At 42.5% G+C, this 21,095-nt stretch overlaps 1 protein-coding gene across 1 annotated transcript in view; it reads left to right on the plus strand.

Annotated features, from left to right (window-relative positions):
• SMARCAL1 (SWI/SNF related, matrix associated, actin dependent regulator of chromatin, subfamily a-like 1) overlaps positions 1-21,095 on the plus strand; it is a 72,486-nt gene that overhangs the window by 50,575 nt on the left and 816 nt on the right. The window contains exons 13-16 of the mRNA XM_015406606.1: positions 8,386-8,488; positions 13,687-13,869; positions 15,281-15,381; positions 20,190-20,286. Coding sequence (XP_015262092.1) covers positions 8,386-8,488; positions 13,687-13,869; positions 15,281-15,381; positions 20,190-20,286 — 484 coding nt within the window. The remainder of the gene's footprint in view (positions 1-8,385; positions 8,489-13,686; positions 13,870-15,280; positions 15,382-20,189; positions 20,287-21,095) is intronic.

Consider the following 21,095-nt stretch of genomic DNA (forward strand, 5'->3'; position numbering starts at 1 on the left):
ATTCTGATGGGGGTTGTGCAACAAAATTCTTGCCTTGGGGTATGAAATCAACTACTGAATGGCAGCTGTGGGTGGTGGAGACAAAGCTTATTTGGCTCTAAATGCTTTGGTTTGTGTGAGGATGGTTTTCCCCCCATGAATCTGCCTCCCCCCTTGCTCTTGTTTTTAGGATGGCATTCTGTTGTTCTAGTTCAGGGCTTTTCTGGTAGGAATTGCAAAGCTTATTTGGCTGTAAGTAAGTGCTTTGGTTTGGGGGTGGACTGGGGGCCCTTGTTTGGGGGTGGATGGGAGGGGGTTGATATTTCCACCGAATCTGCCTCCCTTGGTTTTGTTTCCCTTAGTTATACCTCTGTATTAAATGCATTTTTAAAATGATTGTATCAGTCTGGCCATTTTAAATACATATATAACTCTTGCATATTTTGTTCTTGGTAAATTGATCAGGTTACTAAACTGTTACAGTTCAGTTAACAAGGTTTTAAAAGAAATATATATGAGGACTATAGATCAATTAGTGTGTGATTATGTGCATTGTTTATCATGGTACTGGTTTTGACTAACTCTGCAAGATCAATTATTTGCAGCTCAATTAGGTAAGTTGGGCATTGTGCCTGTCAATAGGTGATGCATTTGCTGGCTTTTTATTATTATTATTTCAGTTTATATTTATATTCCGCCTTGCCACAAACTGGCTCAAGGAGGCTTTCTACAGCATTAAGCATAACATCTCTATAAGACTGGGGGGTGCTATTTCCACTGATTCTCCTTTCCTTGTATTTATTATTTAGTTATTATTTAGAAGTATGAGCATGGCAGTACCACACAAACATATAGTGGTGGGCAGTGTTTCTTCTAAGCTAAGTTAATGTGAGCTAGCTCACAGTTTTTTAACCTCCAGCTCACAGATTTTTGTCTTAGTTCAGGAAGGATGGCTCCAGAGCAAACTAATTTATGCGGCAGCCAAATTGCTCTCTCACAACTTTAATGGCAGTAGCTCACAAAGTAGAAGTTTTGCTCACAAAACTCCACACTTAAGAGGGAACATTGGTGGTGGCCCCCTGAGAAGAACAAGGGCCCCCCGAGCAAAAAGTTGTTAGCTACGGGCCTGGTTCTGGTTACCACCAAGAGGCCTGTATTTCAAAGGTGATTGGAATAAGGAACTGGTCTGATGGCTTGCCATCTGCACCCTAGAATAAGGTTTGGACCGCCACATGTCAGGCCCAAAAGAGACAATAATAAAACACCACTAATGGTCACATACAGCTCTCAACTCAAAACAGTTCAACACATCATCAGTGACTTACGACCACTACTAGGTAGTGACAGTACTCTGTCAGTTCGGGGGGGGGGGCTTTTCTAGTGCACAGAAAGCCCCCCTGTCTCAAACAGCTCCTCACCCATAATAATTCAGCATCTAATTTGAACATGGACACTGGTACCAGAGCTTGCAACAAACCCAGGTGCCAACTTTGCTGCCACATACACCCAGACACCACAATCACTGGACCTAACTACATCAACTGCACCATCTCAGGCTTATTCACCTGCTCAAGATTACATTTAGATATTTCAGAATTACATCACATTAAGATATTTCAGAATGGAGTCTCAAGATCCAGTCCTTTCAGCTGGAGGAGTATCTCACTTCAACTGATCTTGTTGATCAGGTCAAACCCTGCGGGCAAGGCGCACCAAGACACAGAAACAACTATACACTGTCTACAGAACTATGGATTCCTGGTCAATCTTCAGTTAAATTCTCTAGCACCTACTAAGAACCTACAACACCTAGGTGTCAGGCTGGTCACAACTTGCTTATACACTAGACCATTACAGCAGCTTCTGAGAAATTTCCAACTACAAGTTATGACCACGGAGGACCCTTTCCAGTAGGGCTTCCTTACAGTAAAGACCAGTCTCACTGGGAGGACAAGAACACTCAGTCCCCTTCAGGTAAGGAAACACTGCATCCTGGAGGTGAAGCAGATCTTTTCTCGGTCTCCAGTCTGCCTGGTTGGGGACAATGCTAGAAGGCTCACCAGTACAGGGTTGGTAGTTCTGGAGCGAGGCAAGCCCCCTGGAGCTTCAGCCAATTTATCTGGCCTTCCTTTATGATCATCCCACAGATACTTGGTCAACATGTACTAATCAGAACCAACAACATACGAGGAGGGTGTAAATCTCCATCTACCACAAGGAAATGTAGGTGGAAAAAAACCTGACATCGCCAAACAACCATCAAGTGAATTAGTGTTCCACCATGTTGTTTCTTCTTCCATTGGTCCAAGCAATCAAGGCTTTAACATCCCAGTGGCCAAGTGACCTTATGTTTGCCTATCCCCCCCCCATCTCAGTTCCTCCAAAATTGGTCAGGAAGATCAGGAAGATCAAGGACTAGAAGGCAGCAGTCACAGTACTAGGACCATATTGTCCTCAATGACCATGGTTCTCTGACCCTCAGGAGAGGGTGAACCAACCACCGCTAACGCTCCCAGTATCACCAAACACGTATGGCTTCCACATTCCATATGGCTGCATTTAACTGCTTGGATTGTTTGAGTGGGGCAACCTTTATGTCTAGGCTTTTTGACAAAATGCGATGGATACCCTGTTAGAATAATTTACAGCACTTTGTGGAGGACTCCCGTCAGGTGGAGTAATAGAAAAGCTATCGACCTCCTGAAGACTAAGACTAAATAGGTTCTGCCCTTTCTATAAAAGGGAAATGATGGTAAGCTCAAGGATTCTTCCTTTACAATGTCAAGTCGCAACTCTGACAACAGTGCTACCTCTGTTCCAGGGTCTGAGCTTATCTAGACACCTCCAAGCTCGCCACCTTCCCAGGGGTGCTGCTCTAAATGAGCCACCACAAAGATGCAGGTTTCTAATGCAGAAATTGTGTACCACATTCTCAGTTTCTCCAGTCACTATTTGACCCTATTAAAGAAATTCCATTTAAATGTCTGAGGATGAACATATTTTCTTATAGCAAGTGCATCAGATAGGAGGGTTTCTGTTCTAGGTGCTTGTTCAATCAAGCCTGAACTATGAGTTTTCCATAGAGACAAAAGGGTCATGAAGACAGACACTGCCTTTACACCGAAGATGAATTTGACCTTCTACAGGTCTCAGAAAATTTTTGTCTTCCATCATTTCACCCAAAACCTATCCATCTGAAGGAGAAACTGTGGCAGGCCTTGGAAGTAAGACATTGTCAGCTAGCTGCCATGCTTTCTTTGTTTTCTTTCATCCCTGACTTTTGTGCAGCCGCATATGCTTGCTTTGCTTAGCTACCGTGGGTAACATAAGGGAGGCACTCTTTCCCCCGTGCGAACTGGTTCAGCCAGACAGCGCTATCAGTATAACCTTGAAGGGAAGGGAGGGCTTGAATTCCACTACAGGTGTGAATATTTCTCCTCTCAAGGTATTGGGGTGAGTCTCCCATTCATGATGCAATATCTCACCAGGAGAATTCCTGTGCGCACGCTTGGATTTCATTTGCTTAGCTAGATGCACCATCAGAGTATATGTATGGAGCCCCTTGCACTAATCGTTATTCCTGACAATGTACCTGTACCACTTGGCAACAGACCAGTATTCCAATAAAACATAGCCTTTCCAGGAGAGTGTGTTTGGACATGCTTGCTGTTGACCCTGACAGACGTACACTTAAAATCGATGCCTTATTCATCTTCATCTCTCCACTGAATGAAGGAAGGAGGATGTCAGTTTGGACATCAGCGCACACACACATTTGTTACGGTCATAGACCAACAATCAATACAATAGGAGGCAGATAAATAAGTGATAAAAGAAGAGTAAAATTATAAAATATAATAGCATCCAAAATTATAAATAGGAATCTAAAAGTTTTAAAATACAGAAATGGTAAAACTAATATTAAGATCAGAAATTTAAAATAAATCTAGGTCTATCTGTACTTTTTTATCTTTTTCCTAGTTCGGTATGCCAACCAACCAAATTTGGCAGCCATCCTAGTCAGCTTTTGATTATCACCTGCCAGCATAATTGACAAAAGTATCCTTTTATTACGACCTGGGTAGGAGTTAACAGTAGGCTTAATTAAAACTTCTCTAATGTTATGGTATATACTACTGTGACGACCCCTTATCTGGGGAGGCCTGATTTCACTTTAAAGTGTTCTTTTTATTTTGTTCAACTGGGGGCTGCTGCCACACATGCTAAGTAATCCACTTTCAATCCACTTTCAGTGCACTTTCAAAGTGGATTTTGCCAGTTCACACAGTAAAACTCCACTTTGAAAGTGCACTGAAAGTGGATTGAAAGTGGATTACTTAGCGTGTGTGGCAGCAGCCTGGGTAGGTTAGGCTGCCACCAGGAAATTTTAGGCTTTCCAAACCTGTATACTTTCTTTTGGCTATCACTGGGTAGGTAGGTCGAGGTTTTAGGCTTTCGAGGTACTATGTGTTTACTGAGAAATTATTTCTTTCAGAACTGGTATCTTAAATAAAGGTATATTTATTGATATAATTCATAAATAATATAGTAGAACACTGTAATTAGGAATGGGTAAATACTAAACAATTTCTTTGGTATTTCACACACTTTTCCCTTCACTGTCAGGGATCTTGGCATGTAACTTTGTAACTTTAACTCAAGGTCATGTAAGTTCACTGTTTCTCTCCAGGACATACAGCCTTTCCTAAACTTTGTCTTCAATTACTTTCATTTACATTTTACTATTCTCTCAGAACAACCTCAGCTGTTAACTGCACACACACAGACTGCTTCTCTCAGACTTCAGAACGAACTCCTAACATATCAACTGTCTTCATCAACTGTCTAAACTGTCACTCCTGAAGGACATACCCATTCATCCACTCAGAAACACTTTCTAAAACCCCTCCCCCTCTCTGTCAATCACCAATCTCACCACACTTGTCTCTTCAAGCACTCTAGTCCAGCACACAGCCATGCAACCAAACTTTTAAAGAGACACACACACATATAAAACAAGGATTCATTACAACTACCATCAAAAATTACATGTTCCAGTGTTTCATCAGTTCTCATACCACATATACAACTTTTCCTCAGTGATCTAGTAAATCTGGCTTCCAATATAGCTGAGGGGTAAGGCATAATATCTTAATAAGGTAAAAATTCTTCTGTGATTACAGATATCTAAGTATTTGATGTAAGGTCTCAAAATTATCTTGTTAAGTGTACTTATATCAAATACAGGGCTCCTAATCCTGCTCACATCCATCTGTCCTTCAACATCTAATATTCTTTGTTGTAGAACTGATCTAGCCTGAGCATATCCCAAAGACAGTATAAACTGATTAGAAAAACCATAACAAACCAGTTTACCCTCTATCTTTTTCCGCTATAAAGGAACAAAGTTATTTTGCATCACAGTATGAGTAAGGCCAGTGGGTGAGGAAATCAGTTTTAACCAAGAATGGAAAGCAGCAATCCACAATCTTGCCTCCACTATAACCAGGTGAGCCTCTAAATGGATTGCAGCATTTGAAACAGTTGTTGGAACTTGAAAAATAGCTCTTAAAAATTTCGATTGCATTCTTCCAAGTAAGGTCAAGTTTGCCTGGAGGGACAGAGGTGCTCCATGTAATAATTGGGGTAATACTTTTATAGTAAATAACTTAATGGCATCTTCTAAGTTACAACTTCCTTTGGACCAAAAGAACCTTTGGATAGCACCAGCACTTTTCTGTGCGTTAGCTGACAGGTAATCAACATGGCCTTTCATGCGACCAGACGACTGAAACACGACTCCAAAGTATCTATAACAATGAACTTGCTCAATGGGACGAGAGTCAATAAACCAATTAAACACCCTAGGCTTGTTTGTTAAAAGCCATTATTTTGATCTTTGTGTAATTTATCTCCAAGCAGTTTTGACCACAGTATTGTGAGAGAGCACACAGAGCTCTCTTAAGACACTTAGGGGTCCTAGAAAGCAAAACTGTGTCATCTGCATAAAGTAATATCGGAATGTGTCTGTCTGCAAGCTTTGGAGGGTAGAATTCAAGTTTGTGCAAAAACTGAACCATGTCATTGATATAAATATTAAATAAAAGTGGCACCAAAATACATCCTTGTTTTACTCCTCTGTCTGAACTAATCATCTTTGTTAGATCAGCTTGTGGATTACATCGTACCCTAATAAAAGTATTTTTATGGAGAGCTCTCAATAGAAACAATAGGCGCCTATCTATCGTAGAGGATTTCAACTTTTCCCATAGGGTGGTTCTTGAAACAGAATCAAATGCAGATTTAAAATCTATAAAAGCTGCATACAAGGAAGTTAAAGAGTTCTAAGAGTATTTGGAGATTAAATGGTTCAGTATCACACACTGATCTAAACACGACCGTCCCTCTCTAAAGCCTGCTTGCTCCTGTCCCCTTCCTGCTCCATCCAATTTTTTAGCTTCCATTGTAAATGTTTTGAATAAAGCTTACTTATTATGCTTAGCAGACTAATTGGCCTATAATTGGCAGGGCCCTCTCTATTCCCTTTCTTGTAAACAGGCACAATTATTGCCACCCCCCAGTCCTTACGTATTCTACCTGTTCTATCTATAGTTGTAAATAAAGTAGTAAGAACCGGAACCCACCACTCAAGTTTCCTCTTAATCAGATCCGCTGGGGCTTTGTTGGATCTTAATATCTGTATAAGGTTCTTAGTTTCTTGAGGATGCACAAAGGGCCAAGAAGGTAAATTATCTATATCCAGATCCTCTGTTGCAGCCTCATCCTGAACTCGATAGAGCTGCTCAAAATAATCTTCTCAAATTTTAGGGGGAATTGTATTACTGCACACTGAGGGAGATCTAGTAATACAATTAGAGACCATATTCCAGAATAAATGGGGATTTTGATCTCTGATTGCTGAGCTTAGTTGCTCCCATGCAAGGGCTATGGCTTCTTTCTTTTTCCATTGTATCAAGGCCTTATATTGGTTTTTTTTAGGTTTTCATATCCTGTAGGGTGTCATTATCCTTATTACACCTGTATTTGATGTACATAGCATTAAGAGCACTTTTCATAGTTTTACAGTTTTTATCAAACCCAGGCTTTGAATTACTGTTGGTTAATCTATTTTTTTAAAAACAGGGCTTACCCATTACCTTTTGTATTTCTTTTATGATTTGGATGTAGGCATCCAGATGTAAGTCATCATGACCCTCAATTCCCAATTTAGTTAAAAACTCATTAAGGGCACCCTAACTCAAAAGTCCTGCAATTTCTTTCTCCTTTCATTCCAACATCCCCTATAATATTCATTTGCTTCCTCGTTACCCTCCAGATGTAAATCCATGATTCGGTGATCACAGTTCAACGCCACAAATCTCAGAACAATAGATAAATGATCACTATCTAAATAAGAGGAAACTTCAAATAGTTCGACCAAACATATTTCCTGAGACAATAATATAATCAATTAACACTCCTCCTCTCAACAGAGCAATAAGTAAACTCTGCCAGATAATCTATAGGGTATGGGTCATTTAGAATATTAAAATTAATTCCATTTACCATTTGTAAAAACTTGTAACCGGCAGAATTAAACTTTTGATCTTTTGAACATCTCTCAGATGTGGGGGAGAAGGTACTTGCTCCTATGGGGGAAAGGTATTGTATGTTTTATAGATAAAATCGTTATTCGGACCTATTCTCGCATTAAAATCTCCCCCAACTATCAAATATGCAGTTGGATACTCACTAATTAAATTCCAGATGTACATTTCAAGACCTGCCCAATCTATTTCATTCTGAGGACAGTAGACATTAATAATTAAACACATTAACTGAGAGTACATCAACACTAATGCCATAGCCAAATGATTAAAAGAAGCCAGTTGTTTAGCCCTTACATTCATATTAGTTGAAATTAAAATACCGGTACCCAATCCCCCTTTTGCTCTCCCTCTTTTAGAGGGCAGTGCTCGAAGATCATATGTTTTATAACCATTACAAATAATGGGTTCAGCCCGCCAAATCTCCTGAAGCAAAATTATATCAAACTTCCTTTAAAAATTTAGTTTCAGCATCCAATGGTTATTCTTTAAGAAGTACTTTATTAATTTAAACTTTTACCTTGTAATATGTTTATTGCACTTGTTGAAAAGTCCTGATTCTGTATTTTTGGAAGCTAACCTAATTGGGGAATTATGTGGTGTTTTGTGTCTGTAACCTTAAATGGATGGGAAACGTGGGCACTGTGAACTGGCACTTGGCTGATAAACTGGTTTGTAAGTAAAATCAAAGGTTCAGAGCCATTGACTTTCTTTGTATGACACGCTGCACACGCCTGGGGAGAAAAATAGTTATGCCTGTATATGAGTTTACTGGTTTTCTCTCTGTCTCCAAATACAGAGACTACATCCTAGATTTATTGGAAAGTGGAAGAGAAAAATTTCTGGTGTTTGCTCATCACAAACTAATTCTGGATGCAATTAGTGAGGAGCTGCATAAAAAGGTAACTGATCTGCTACTTGTTATTATTAGTTTTGCCCTGGGAAGCTTTTCTGTCAGTGGCAAATTACTAAGGGGTACTGGGGCATACTATCCATGGGGTTTTCTTGGCCAAGATACTGGAGAGGGTTGCCATTTCCTTCTTCAGTGGATCATACTTGGTCTGAGTTCTCTGCTGTGGCCTGTCCATCCTGGATGACCCTCCACGGTACAGCCCACAGCCTCATCAAACCACGCAAGCCTCCTCACTACGTCAAGGCAGTTTTCCATGAGGGAGTCAATCCTAAAAGAAATCAGCCCTGACTGTTCCCTGGAAGGCCAGATACTGAAGCTGTAGCTCAAATACTTTGGCCACCAAATGAGAAGGGAGCACTCAATGGAGGAGACCCTGGTGCTGGGAAAGATTGAAGGTCAAAGAAGAAGGGGACGGCAAAGGATGAGATGGTTAGGCAGTGTTATCGAGGCAACGAACATGAAATTAAGCAAACTCCAGAGGATGGCAGAAGACAGGAGGGCCTGGCGTGATGTGGTCCATGGGGTCGCAAAGAGTTGGACTCGACTGTGGCATATCCTCAGTGGTGGGTAGATTCTGCCATCTTGTTTGTTCTCTTCCTGATTTCACAAAAGATGAGACTGACCAGAAGGGATTCATAATGCTGGAACAAACCAACCCATGTTTAGAGCAATTAAAAAACAACAAAAGGTACTTTATTCCTGTCTTCAAGCTGCCAAGTCTCCTATAGCAAATAAATATTGACATATGAGCTATGCTTTCCAAAGCTGACTGGTTAAAACGAATGCAATTTTAGGATGCATTAACAGAAGCATTGTGTCCAGATCATGGGAGATGGTAGTTTCGCTCTATTCTGCTATGGTCAGGCCTCACGTGGAGTCCTGTGTTCAGTTTTGGGCACCACATTTTAGGAAGGATGTTGACAAGCTCGAGCGTGTCCAGAAGAGGGCAACTAGGATGGTGAGAGGGTTTGAATCCAAGTCTTATGAGGAAAGGCTGAAATAGTTGGGTATGTTTAGCCTGGGAAAGAGAAGGCTTAGAGTGGACATGATTGCAGCCTTCAAGTATGTGAAGGGTTGTCATGTAGAATTGCAAGACTAGATCTAATGGGTGGAAATTACAAGAGAGTCATTACCGGCTAAATATCAGGAGAAACTTCCTAACTGTAAGAGTGGTTGAGCGGTGGAACAGTCTGCCTCGGGAGGTGGTGGATGCTCCTTTGCTGGACGTTTTCAAGTGGAGGCTGGATGACCATCTTTCGAGTATGTTGTAGGGCTATCTTTTGGCTATGCTCCTGCAGAGTCCAGGGGGTTGGACTAGATGACCTGCAAGGTCCTTCCAACTCTAACATTCTATGATTCTAGGTACAAAAAGTTGACCAGAGTGAGTTTCTGGAGCCATGCACCAGTGCAATGAGCACAAAGAAGGATGAAGAGCAGCAGAACTGTGCATATTGACTCATCAGTGTTCTGGGTTTTATGAGGGAAAAGCCTGACTTTCTATAGGAGAATCTCCTCCTCAGGTCTACCTGCTGGAGCTGGTTCTGATAGCCAGGCAGAATTCATAGCTGCTACTGGCCCAGGCCCTCTTGTCATCTGGGGAGGGGGGGCCTCATGTGATCTTGGCTCTGATAGTATGTTGAGCTTATCTGAGACAGATTTCTGCATCTAAGAACTTCTGGAGTTCTAGGATGTCTCCGCTAAGTTGTAAGGGCCTTGGAAGCAGTGAAACTGGTCTCTGCTGCTGAAGGTAGCACCACATCAAAGATGGGCCTTTATCCATCTCTTGCTTTGTGCTGAGGTAGGTGCTTGTTGGATTAAAGGACACGGTCACCATCAGTCATCCATCAAGTGCATTTGTGGACTTATGTCATTCATCGACAAAGTGCCTCGATGAGTCCTGCTACACTGCAGATATTGGTTAGGAGGAAGCACTGGGTCTGAAACTAGAGCCCTCTCTCTTGCCTGATACATTTGGGCCTGAGCTGAGATTTGATTACAGGACTCCCAAGTCTAAATTTTGTCCCATGTCATGGGAATCTTTAGTATGTACTAAGGGAATTCACAATGGTTTTGTTTGTTGCTTTTCACAAGTATTGGAAAGTATATTTGCTGGGGCTGACTGTTGATAAGCGTAAGGTCAGGATCAGGCAAGATTGTAGTGGGAACTCCAAAAACAACATCTGTGATAAAAATAATGGAGAGTCAATGAAGATAAGTTGCAAAAACATTTACTGAAGTATTTTTGTAGTTCTGTAAGGAATACCCTTCTGTCATCACTTGCACGAAAACAGCGCAATGTGAACATTTGTTTCGCAATATTTACTTCATCTGAGCGTGTAGCAATCCCATATCTTACCAAATACTACTTAGCTACTCTTGCTGGAAACATTCCATGTTGACTAATAACAGGACCCATGGTCTTCACGATGTAGTAGTGGGGACATGGATCAGGTGGAGAACCATGCTGTCTGTTCCAAATGGCAAGGGAAGGGTCAAGTAAAGGCTGTATAAGAGGCAAGCCAAATAACATGGGGATCCTGAAGAATTACATAACAAGGGGTGTGCAATTCCCCCCCCCCATATATTTTTTTAGTTTAGGTCGTACCAGAAAAAAATTAAGTTTCCCCAAAAAATCCTGGATCCCAGTACTGGATTGGAAAACTTGAATTTTTGGGGGTCCAATAGACCTGAGAAGACAAAGAAGGGGGAAGGGAATTGCATATCACAAGCTGTGCCAGCGGGGAGGAGTCTGCTCCCCATAGGCACAGCTGATCCTGGGCTGACTTCTCCTGCAGCCCAATTTAAACCAAGCTGTACGAAAAGCCAGTCCCAAGCTGAGTTGGCGGGGAGCTCTCAGCTCCCCGATGGAATGGCTGATCTTCAGGCTTATTCCTTTAAGCTTTAAAGCGACTGCAGTAGAAACCTGACAAACAGCTGTTTTCAGAGCTACCCATAATTCCTGAACATATTCGGGATTTTCCCCCCACACACAGTTTTCCTGTGAAACCCTGGATATATTCAGGATGCCGAAATATACTTTTGACTAGGGTAGATCCAAACACACACCCCTAGATATAACTGGCATGAGACAGTCTTTAACCTTCAAGTGACTCCCAATTTTGTACTGTTTGCAGGTGTGAGATAACAGAAGGTAAGCAAGCATGGGCCTAGCCTATGTCTGGATGTGAGACCATCTGAGAACTCCCTGCATTTTGCTGCTGGATCAAGATAGGAGTCTAGTAAAGTGAATGAGGGACCCCATTTAGCAAGCTGACTAGATGAAACTTGGGGGTCCTAACTTGGTGCAGCTAAATTTGAAAAGAGGAACCCTAGGGTTTCCGGTTTTTGGCGACTCACAAGCGGGTTGCTCTGATGTGAGCCTTGCTCTGATCGTTGCTCTGATGTGAGTGGCCCACAAACGTACCGATGGAGAGGGGTCCAAGTTGATCTTGGACCCCTGCAACCCTTTGTAGGAGGGTTGCAGCCTGGGGCACAAGAGGTGCCTCTCCCAAGGCAAAATGCCGAGGGACTGAGGCGCCTCTTTGCAGCATGGAGCCAGCAATGGCACCAAGAGGCGCATGCAAGAGATCCGCCAGAACCGATCTTCCCTACTGCTTAAACAAACGCAAGTAAGAATGGGAGTAAACTTAACATTTAGCGAGCTGCCATCTGAACGTCGGGAGTAAAGCCGCCCCAAAGCCCCAAATAAGCGGAAGTGGGGGGGGGAATATCCCACGTCCAAAGAACTGAGTTAAAAGCGGGAGGCGGGAGCAGCTTGAAAAGAGTGGATGCTGACGGAGTGTGGTGTGGATTATCTAGAAAGCGATATCTTAAGACTTTAAGAGATTTTAAGAGATTTTTCAAAACTTCTTACTAACTATAAACAATGATGCAGCGCTCGGAGAAAATGTCAACGAAAGTGAAACTTACAGGAGCAGCCAGCACATCGCCTCTGGCTTTTAAACCGGAAGCAACTATAGACTTCTTCAAAATGATTCCTGCAGCCTTGGGCCTTCTAGTGGACCAGATGACCATGCTTAACCAGAAATTTGACATGCTTACAAGGAACTTCAAGAAACCTCAGCAAAAACAGAGAAGATAACCAAGAAGCTGAAGAAAGTTGATCTTAAGTCCAAGGAGTTTGGACAAAGATTGGAGGTGGTGGAAAAGGATAAAATCTCTGAGAATCATCAACTGTTACTTCTCTAAATGAAAAAATCAGCATATGTCCTGAGATTTCAGAACATTTTGGAGCAGAGAGAAGAGGACCTGAAGGAGATTTTAAGTAAGGAACTGGCTCCCATGGTAGGCTTAACAGCAGAAGTGTTACAAAGTGATATGGATATGATATATCATACATATCCAGAATATATAAAGGAAAATAAGCTTCCTGGGCAAATATTTGTCAAATTCTCAAAAAGGTCAACAAGAGATTTGATTCTGAAAGCAACAAGCGAAAATGTTTTGAAAATCCAAGGAGAACAAATCAAAACCTTAAAAGACATTCCATTTGAGATCAGAAAAAGAAGACAATACAGAGACCTGGCATTGTTTTTGCAAAAGGATAACGTCCCTTACAGATGGATTATACCGGAAGGCCTAATTTTCAACTTCAACAGGAAGAAAGAAAAGATTGACTCTATTCTTAAAGCAAAAAAATTTCTTGAGCAACTACAAGATAAAGATGGACCGGAGAAACTGGAGGACGGTAAAGATGCAGAAAAAGAAGACGAAAATGAAGAAAGTTCTAAGAACTCCTCGTCGGCTGAATCCTTAGACTCTGAAGCAGCATTAGGGGCTATGGCTCCTAAGCCTCCTAAAAATAAAAGGGAGTTTGAAAAGAAACATAAAGGAAGAAAATAAGTATAATAATGTAACTCTGTCTGATACCTACTATTAATCAATAACTTTAAGCTAAGAAGCATACACTTTAGTCAAATCTGTTTTTGAATACTCGCTTTATTCTCTACAATTGTATTGCAATAACTCTCATGTATTACCATTTTGATATTACGGAAACATCGATTAATTCAAAATATGTATTAATGATCTCTTGTTACTTGTAGTTTTAGGTTGTTCCCTTCCCCCGACCCCATAGAGGTTTAGTTTAGAAAATGCAATAAAAATATCTTTAAAAGAAAAGAGGAATGATGAGGTGACCCTTTGTATCCTCTGCTTCCCTTTCAGCACACTGGGTACATTCGCATTGATGGCTCCACATCCTCGGCTGATCGTCAGTCTTTGTGCCAAGAGTTTCAGTTCTCTGAGAAGTATTCTGTGGCTGTCCTCTCTCTAACAGCAGCTAACATGGGACTCACCTTCTCCTCTGCTAATTTGGTTGTGTTTGCAGAGCTGTTCTGGAACCCTGGGGTAAGAAACCCTTGGGTACTTGATTGAGAGGGGTACGGCCCCAAAATGGGGGCTGCTTATTCATTGATGTTATTTATAGTCTGCCTTTCTCGTGTGGACTCAAGTCTGATTACACATAGTGAGTCAGTACAGTCAACAAAATGGAACGTTCAATAACTAATGCATTAGGAGATTATAAGTCTGGAACCACCAAAAAGAAACACAAGCATAGTGTTAAGTATTAACATGACACATTGTAGTACAGAAATTACATAATAGGGTCCTACTTAGAATATGCTGTATAGAGTGGTAAAGACCACAAGTCCCAATCATTTATCCGAGTTAGTTTGTGAAACCATTTTGCAGCCTTCATACCTGTAAAGAAACAACCTCTTGAATAGTTCAGTTTTGCATAGTTTATGAAAGGCTAGGGGAGTGGGAGCTTTCCTGTCCTCATCAGGCCGGCCGTTCTACCAGGCAGGAACCATAATGGAGAAAAGGTGCGTCGTGTGGACAGTTGTTGATTTTGCCCACTTGCAGACTGGCGCTTGCAGAAACACCTGCTGACATGAGCGGAGTTGTCATGGCAGGGCATAGGGAGAGAGGCAGTCCTGTAAATAAGAGGGTCCAGCTGTGAAACCAAAGAGCAGGATATTCCTTCATTCATTTATTAGGACTTTTATATCTCATTGTCAGCTATGCTGCCATGGGGGTTGGGATGCTCATTCAGAGTCTGTGTAAATTACTTTTGCATTCCTGTCTATGCTTTGCGCCGAAATGCTTATCTATAATGATGTGCAGGTGGGAGTGTGTGTTGTCTGCCTTTCCAGGCAGCCGTGGGCGCCAGACAGTTCCCAGTTTCGCCTAGAAACAGTTTGCTGGCTTTAGCCCATGCGCAGGAGGGTGCCTAATTGGCCAGCGCAGTGGGGGGGGGCATACGAATGCCCTATATCTTATTATGTCCAAGGGACAACTGCCGTTCTTATGTTAATGCATCTATAGCTCTTCAATAAAAGTATAACCTTTCTTGAAAGCGTGTACTCCGTTGTTGGCTGTGGGAAATGACACTCGTCTTTCCTTGTGGTTCAAGGCAGCTTACAGTAATGGATAGGGGAGGGATTTCAGCTCTGATGTTGTATTCTTTGATCCTATTAGAGTCCGCTTGTATCACCACCCATTAAAACAACTTAAGAGTTTACAGGTATGAGGAGTGGCTGGCTTGTCCACTGTAGTTGATCTTGTGAATTGCCACTTGGTGCTCTAAACCTACTGTAAAATGGGGGGGTGCTGCTAGTATTTAAAGGTATCCATTCATTTGTTTAATTAATCGTGTCATTGGCACAGTACCAACAATTGAGGACTGCAGCAGTGTAAAATGAGTCCTACTTTCTGGTGAACTAATTACTCACCCTTCCCAACCCCTCCCCCCCAGATTTTGATACAAGCAGAAGATCGGGCACACCGAATTGGGCAAACGAGCTCTGTTGATATCCATTACTTGGTAGCAAAAGGCACAGCTGATGACTACTTATGGTAGGAAGTCTCTCTTTCTCTCTCATACCCATTTAGCATCCAGGTGGGTAGCCATGTTGGTCTGAATCAGTAGAACAAAGTTTGAGTCCATGTTTGTCCCCCCCTCCCCCAAGTTGAACCCAAACAGGTGATAGCCATATATACTAAGCTTATTATTCTTTTAATCTGTTAAAAACACCTTCATCATTCTGTATGCTATATATGTATGACTGTTATCCATATTTCCATTTCATTGTATCTGAAGAAGTGTGCCTTGCTCACAAACGCTCATACCTTGAATAAAACTTTGTTGGTCTTAAAGGTGCCACTGGACTCAAACGTCATCCATTGTGCAGTTTGTGGTTCTGGGTAAAAAACAATTAGGACTCTTGAGGTCACTTTTAGTTCTGTGGCATATTTAGTAGCCAAGTTATCACATCAACACCTTCTCATGTTAATATCCCCCCCCCCCCCCCCCACACTCTGTGACACTGTGTGACACGTTAAAATTGAGCTGGTTATCCACTGCGATATTCATTTCCCCTCCACTCTGGCTGGGTTCTGAAAATGTTCTGCTCTTTCAGTTTAGAAACCCTTTTGCAAAATGAACAGCACTTATTGTTTGCAGGTGCCAGTAAGGGGCACAATATTTCATGCTTGATTTTCCCCCCCTCGAGTTTTTGTTTGTGGAAATTTGCAGTGTTTTAGTTAAGTGTACAAACTTGGGTCATCCCAGATCGTTGCTGGATTTTATGTTGCAAAACCATAGCTGTCATGGACTGGAACTCAAATGCAGGATTAATTCAGGGGGATGAGCCTTTTCCCATGATTAGTTTGCTGTGTGACAGAGGCCACTTCAGTGGATGGTGTCATTCAGGGGTCATTTCCTGCGGGAGCACATAGGAGCGGAGCTCCGGCAGTAAGGAGCCATGGGGATGGACACATGCAACAAGCCCCGCCCCCTGCTCCTAGCAGCCCTCAGTCGGGCCATGAGGAGCAAGAGGCAGCCAGGTAAGTGGCAGAGCCCCCCCCCCAGCCCGCCTTCAGGTACAAGCTCTCCCTCCTCTGCGAGGGCAGATCTGCACGTTCCCCCCCCCCCAATAGCTAGCAATCCAAAACAGTCCAGTGGAGCCTGAGCAGTGGGTGTTATCTTCTGACACACTTCTGATGATGTCAGGGGGTGTGGCATATGCTAATTATGCTAATGAGCTCCTGCACCTCTTTTTCTACGAAATGACCCCTGGTGTCATTTGTCTGCTTGATAATGAGGACTAAAGAGATGCCACTGCCTTGTTACCACTTTAAAGATGAAAATAGTAAGCATTTACATAGGTCATTTCAAGTACTGAGCACACATTATCTCGGTAATCTAAGTACTGTAAGGCAGGTTGGGTGTTACCAAAAGCAAGCAAGCAAGGAAATGCTTATAAAGCATGACTGGCTCACATATTATTATATAACCCATTTTAATACAACACAGTCATAACTGCGTGCTAATGCTTGTGTAGAAGCACACTCCACAGTGGGTTTCCAGATAAAGTGATCCTCTGAGTAATCACATTTGTCATATGGATACACAGAAGTACTGTTAACTTGCAGTACTAATATGTTCAGTGTCAACCTCAAAATGTTCAAAACCAATTAAAAAAACATTGATAGGCCACCAATACGTTTAGTATTAAATAAGGGAATCCAAATCAAAAGGAGGAGAAACAGCCACTCATGGACTGTGACCTTCTGCTAGAACAGGGGTGTCGAACTCATTTGTTACATGTCACTTTTTGTCAGGCCATGTGTGCCATAAAACGTAATGCCAGGTACTGGAGACAGAAACTGTATGAAGGACAGCAGCTGGTAAGCTCTGAGTTGGTGTATCCTCACTGCAAGGCCCCGTGGGCTGGGAGGGGGGTCCACAGGAAAACCCACATGGGTGGACTGGAGAGCCAGCGGTGCTGCTTGACTGCTGCAGATGAGGTTGTTCTGCCACGCTGAAGCCACAGTGAAGTGGCTCTGCCCACTAGGGTTGCCAGCCTCCAGGTGGGGCCTGGGGATCCCCTGCTGTTACAACTGATCTCCAGCTGACAGAGATCAGTTCCCCTGGAGAAAATGGCTGCTTTGGAGGGTGGACTCTATGGCGTTGGACCATGCTGAGGTCCCTTGCCTCTGCAAACCCCGCCCTCTCCCGGCCCCATCCCCAAAGTCTCCAGGTATTTTCCAACCCAGACCTGGCAACCCTACTGCCCACTCCCCCCAGCACGTCTTCCCTTGCATCATTTGATCACAGGCCGCATAAGCCCTGGGCGGGCTGTTGTTTGATACCTCTGTGCTAGAATGAAACACATACGTGAAAACTGAGATGAAACCAGTTAGTTGGCTGTTATGTCTTTATGTATACCAGCACAGAATTATGTTTCTGTGGTCCTAAATGAGTTTGTTTTATTATACTCTGGGGGTCAGTTGTGCTTCATAAGCGCTTTCTGTTTTGCACTCCCAACGTTTTCCTACTCCTTGTAGGGGTGTGTGCATGCAGTGATGGGGTTAATTATTAGTCTACTATTGCAGATGGAGCAGAGCAGTGCGTGGCCAGGACAGCGTCTGTGGAGAGCTTTGTACCAGTCATTTCAAAGGCTCCCATTCTTGCCTGCTATGCAGTAGCAGTTCACTCGATTTTTTTTGGCATTAATGTTATTACTTTGAATGTGTGTAAGTTCTCTCCTTCCAGTTATCTATGGAGTATAATTAATGTACCCTTCCCACTCATTCAAGCTGCTGTTTTTAACCCACAGTGGCCAACTGGTAACATAGCTGCCACAAGTGGCCCAGAAAGCAGGAGTCTGTGGCATGCGTATGCAAGAGCAGAATATCTGTTGGCCTGACTGTGCCACAGCTAGACCAAAACTTCTTTCTTTTTTCTTATCTATGGATCAGTTTTATCCATCGCATTTTTCCCCTTGCCCTTTCTGTAGTCCATTTTATCCTCATGGAAATCCTGTGGGGTATGTTAGGCGGAGAGAGAAGACTGGCCCAAGGTCACCCAGCGGGCTTCCATGGCGGAGTGAGATCTTAAACGCCCATCTCCCCATTCCTAGTAGAGCACTATAAGCACTGTACCCCACTGGCTTTTTCCGTCGGACCATGTCTTTCTGATATTTGTGTACCTGAAATTTAATTGTAGCACTGAGATGAGGAGATGAATGTGTTCTAATACTGACTTGCATGCTGACCAGAAACTGCTCTGTGAAATGGCATATTGAGCCCAGTGCCTATTCATTGAAAGCTTAAAAGGAACTAGGAGCTGACACATTGCCCTTGTGAGGCCAGAGCAAAAAAGGAAATGCAGTGTTTGTATTTTGTTCCTTGCTCTTTCTTGTTACAGCTCACTAAAATATAATATGCTTTTGGTTGGAGAACGTTGCTTTCAGATTAGTTGCTGTAGATTTTCCGGGTTCTGTGGCCATGGTGTTGGCATTGTAGAACCTGACCGTTTCACCAGTAACTGTGACTGGCATCCTCAGAGGTAGAACACAGAAAGTTAGAGTACTGTCTGTGTCAAGGTGAGAAGAAAAACGGTAGGCAGGTAATTTATATCTACTCCAGAAGGTGGGTTAGGGCTGAGTCATTATCTTGTAGGAGTTCCCCAGGCTATGAATATGCTAATGGAGGAACTTTCCTAAGGAGGTTCTTTTGTATATGGATTGTTTCCTGAGGAGGTTCTTTAGTATGTGGATTGGCTGTTGAAATTCTAATCTTATCTGTAGTGCTGTTGTCAGATGTAGAGCCTTTTGTGTTTTTCAGGACAGGAAACCATGCCCTATTTATTTTTAAACTCTCTTCTTTCCTGTTGAAATTGTGTTTATGTTTATGAATTTCAATGGCATTTTTGTGTAATCTGACATGGTAATTGGAAGTGTCGTCCAGCCTTTCAGTGTCTTGGAACAAAATACTGTGTCCTGTTTGAGTCAGGCTATGTTCAGCCACTGCTGATTTTTCAGGTTGGCCGAGTCTGCAGTGTCTTTCATGTTCTTTTATTCTTGTCTGAATGCAACACTGTGTGGTCCCGATGTAAACATGTCCACAACTGCATGGTATGCGGTATACTCCTGCAGAAGTGAGGGGGTCTCTTCTGTCTTTTGCCGATTGTAGCATCTGTTGTATTTTTCTGGTGGGTCTGAATACTGTTTGTAGGTTGTGTTTTTTCATAAGTTTTCTCATCTCATCAGTGATTCCAAAGGAATCCCCACCTTCTGGAGTAGATATAAATTACCTGCCTACCATTTTCTTCTCACCTTGACACAGAGAGTACGCCATCTTTCTGTGTTCTACCTCTGAGGATGCCAGTCACAGTTACTGGCAAAACGTCAGGTTCTACAATGCCAAGACCACAGCCACACAACCCAGAAAATCTACAGCAACTAATGAACTCTGGCCATGAAAGCCTTCGACAACATATTGCTTTCAGAGCTTCATTTATATTGATCACTCTATGCAAACCTTAATTTAAAATTCTTTTCAAAACACTTGTATTGTAACACTGTTCCTCGTTTTCATTTTCCATTTCCTAGCCACATATCATCTGAGCTTTGCTAACTCATGAGGAAGAAAAAACAAACAAATTCTAATTGCATAGACTCTTTTAGAAGTATATGGAATTCATGGAGGGGACGAAAGACTAATGAAATGACCAAAATCCCCTCTTTTGTGTGGTTAATATAAGTTATCCCTGTAGAAGGAGCTATCAGCTATATGATGCCTTAGCCGCTTGAGTTCTAAGTACTTGTTTGAAATATTCTTTTCCCCTGTTTAACTGTTGTGCTTTTATTCTCCATTAGGCCTATGATTCAAGAGAAGATCAAAGTGTTGGGTGAAGCTGGCCTTTCCGAAGCCAATTTCTCTGAGACAGCCGAAGCCACAGATTATTTCTACAAGGTTGCTAGCTAGCTGGGAAACAATGTTAAACATTAATTCAATTTCTGGAAACAGTTCTGTGTACTCCCTGAGAAGCTTCATACAATAAAGGAAGAGAGAACATGGGAAAGTCTATGTGTGCCTAACACTTAGAGGAGAGAAGGAAAGAAGTGAAATATAAGGATTGCAAGATGTGATAGCAAAGGAGCACAGCTAAACAGATGTGTTAATTTCAGGTTTAGTAAGAATGATGGGGGATGAATTTAAGATGGGACTCTTCCTGAGTGCACTTTCCTGGGAGTACGCTTTACTGAATACCATGAGATTTACTTTTGAGTAGACGGCGGAAGACAGGAAGGCCTGGCGTGATCTGGTCCATGGGGTCGTGAAGAGTCGGACTCGACTGTGCGACTGAACAACAAAAAAGATCTTTTTAGGATTGTTTCCTTAGTCTCCTAGGCCAACTGTGCAGACATCATCCATTTGCCCAGATATCCATGCCTCAGCAAAACTCCTGCTGCCCACTGATTGCTCTTTCCCAGGAATCTGACCACTAATTAAAATAGCTATAAAACAGCAGCTCTGCATGCTGCCCAGCAAATGTAGCTATTGTGGACTTTCCTTTTGGGTACAGTGGTTGTGCTCCTATCCTAGGTATCTGTTGGCTTGTGTGTCACGGCAACAACCTTGGAAAACATCCATCGTTTGCTCTTAAGCAGCAGGAACTCATTAGTATAATAGGCCACACCCTGACAGTGCAGCTCATTAGCATATTAGGTCACACCCCCATGCCTTCCCTTGGCTTGCCCGGGTGCCCCGCAGCCGTGGGC

The sequence above is a fragment of the Gekko japonicus genome, unplaced genomic scaffold (genome assembly GCF_001447785.1).
Source record: "Gekko japonicus isolate JY-2015 unplaced genomic scaffold, Gekko_japonicus_V1.1 scaffold1898, whole genome shotgun sequence".
Taxonomy (NCBI): Eukaryota; Metazoa; Chordata; class Lepidosauria; order Squamata; family Gekkonidae; genus Gekko; species Gekko japonicus.